General features: G+C 44.8%; 1 protein-coding gene across 1 annotated transcript; it reads right to left on the bottom strand.

The window, feature by feature from the left end:
• Positions 1–232: 232 nt before the first annotated feature.
• Positions 233–1,210, bottom strand: LOC126671023 (uncharacterized). The gene is made up of 2 exons (XM_050364713.1): positions 1,063–1,210; positions 233–982 (listed from the first exon to the last, which is right to left on the bottom strand). The coding sequence occupies exons 1-2, from the start codon at positions 1,153–1,155 to the stop codon at positions 488–490; spliced, it is 588 nt and encodes a 195-aa protein (XP_050220670.1). The 5' UTR covers positions 1,156–1,210; the 3' UTR covers positions 233–487.
• Positions 1,211–1,868: the final 658 nt, after the last annotated feature.

Genomic DNA, 1,868 nt, shown 5'->3' with positions numbered 1-1,868 from the left:
CCCCTTCATCATAGAAGAAGCTACTGGCAAAGGCGCATATAGACTAAAGACAATAACCGGGTCCATGGTACCCAGATATTGGAATGTAGAACACCTGAGAAAGTATTATCAATAAATTCATGGCTTGTACTTATTTCCATTTTTGAAATAAAAGGCGATTTGGCGAAACAAACCTTATAGGTTCGCTCGAGACCTAATACATACAATTTAACAAGAGTCGTTTGAATCTTAGTTAAAAATAATTTAGACTCGTCCGAGTCAAATAAATAAAAGGATCCATTCGGACCTACAAATAAATCACACCAGCAGAAGTTTAGATTAACTTCTCAAAATAACAAACGAGTTTAGATTAACTCTACAACTAAAGAAAAGCAATGGTCAAAAGATCATTATATTAACAGAAGCAAAATTACAAAGGATCCGCCCACGATCCAATACAAAAAATAAAAAGGCGAAAGCAAAAAATACAAAAAGGAGAAAATAAAAACTAAGCCTTATTCAAAGCGTCTTGCTTCTGCTTATCAAGCTTCGCCTTCACCTCCTTCGCCAAAGAAGCAGGATCCAACTGATTGACTCCAGAAAGATCGACGCCAGGATTCTGCTCCCGCAGCTTTGCCCCGATCGCCAACCGGTATTGAGTCATGACTTGGGAATAAAAGCTCCCAGAGTCACCCAATCGCCGGCGGAGACGCCCCTCTTCTTTCTTCAGATCATCCCTCTCCTTAGTGAGAGCACCTGAAGAAGACTGTAGAGACTCGACTTCCTCGGACAAAGTTCGAACCCGAGCCTCTAAAGCGGAAATCTCCCGAGTCTTGGTAGATACGGAGGACCTCAGCTGTTGGATCAGACCAGTCGCCTCGCCAGCCTCCTCCTCCATCTTTTGTTTCTCGGAGAGCCAGGATTCGGAATCTCTCTGGAGCTTCTTCAATTGATCCACCGCATCCCTTCGGCGGCGCTCCAAAACAGCGATGGACTGGACCACCTGCGAAAGAAAACAACAAATAAGAAAAACAAAAGAAAAAAGAAGAAGCAAATCATAATATAAAAAAGAAAGAAGCATACCGAAAAACCGCCGAGACAGGCGAACTCAGCCAAATTATCGCCATGCTCGCGATCAATGGACTCAATGTCCTCCTTTATCATAATATTCTCCATGCAAGCATGAAGAATGGCGACGTTTGAAAGACGAGGCGGATTTTGCGCGTCCGCCCAAGCAGCGAACCGAGGTGCCTCCTCGAAAGACACCCCAGAAGATTTCTTCTTCTTGGGACGCTTGGCAGAAGCCCCAGCCTGGTCCTCAGCAGGACGCTTCTGACCGCCAGTAGGCAACCCCTTCAGAGAAGGAGCTGATTCCTTCGAAGGAAGCAAAGGCGACTCAGAAGTCGCAGCAGGAACTTGATCGCCGCAAGCAAGACCAAGATCCGCCGGATTAGGCGTTGGATCCGGTACGGCGACCGAAGACGGATTAGGAACGCCACTGGTGACCTCGCCCATATCTACAGTCATATCGATATGAAAATTGTCAAGCAAATGTTCAAGAGAAGTCGACATCCTACAAAACAAAAACATAACAACAAAAGATTAGAAAAATACCTTCTAAAGGAAGACCCGCCAAAAGTATCTCACGGCGACTCAAATACTGTTCTAAAAGAACGCTGTACTTGGGCTTGTCAAAACGACAATCCGACAGCAAAGACAGGGCGAAATCCTTCTCCCCATCATCCAGATCAGGTACATTAGTAAGCGAAACCTTACTAGAAGTAAAACTCCGCGAAAAAGAAGAGAAAGAAGAGTGCTGAACCAAGAAAAACTTAGGGGTCCAACCCTTCAAAGAAGAAGGAAGACTAAAAAGAGACCGATTCGGTCGA

This window comes from Mercurialis annua, linkage group LG3 (genome assembly GCF_937616625.2).
Source record: "Mercurialis annua linkage group LG3, ddMerAnnu1.2, whole genome shotgun sequence".
NCBI lineage: Eukaryota > Viridiplantae > Streptophyta > Magnoliopsida > Malpighiales > Euphorbiaceae > Mercurialis > Mercurialis annua.
The sequence above is the reverse complement of the archived record's forward strand: the minus strand, read 5'-3'. Positions and strand labels throughout refer to the sequence as shown.

What these genes read in the sequence shown, in the direction of transcription:
- LOC126671023 (XM_050364713.1), bottom strand. Translation starts at nt 1,155, where the DNA reads ATGGAGAATATTATGATAAAGGAGGACATTGAGTCCATTGATCGCGAG. An exon ending in CCTGTCTCGGCGGTTTTTCG is followed by an intron (nt 983 to 1,062) that starts GTATGCTTCTTT and finishes TTTCTTTCGCAG; the next exon opens with GTGGTCCAGTCCATCGCTGT.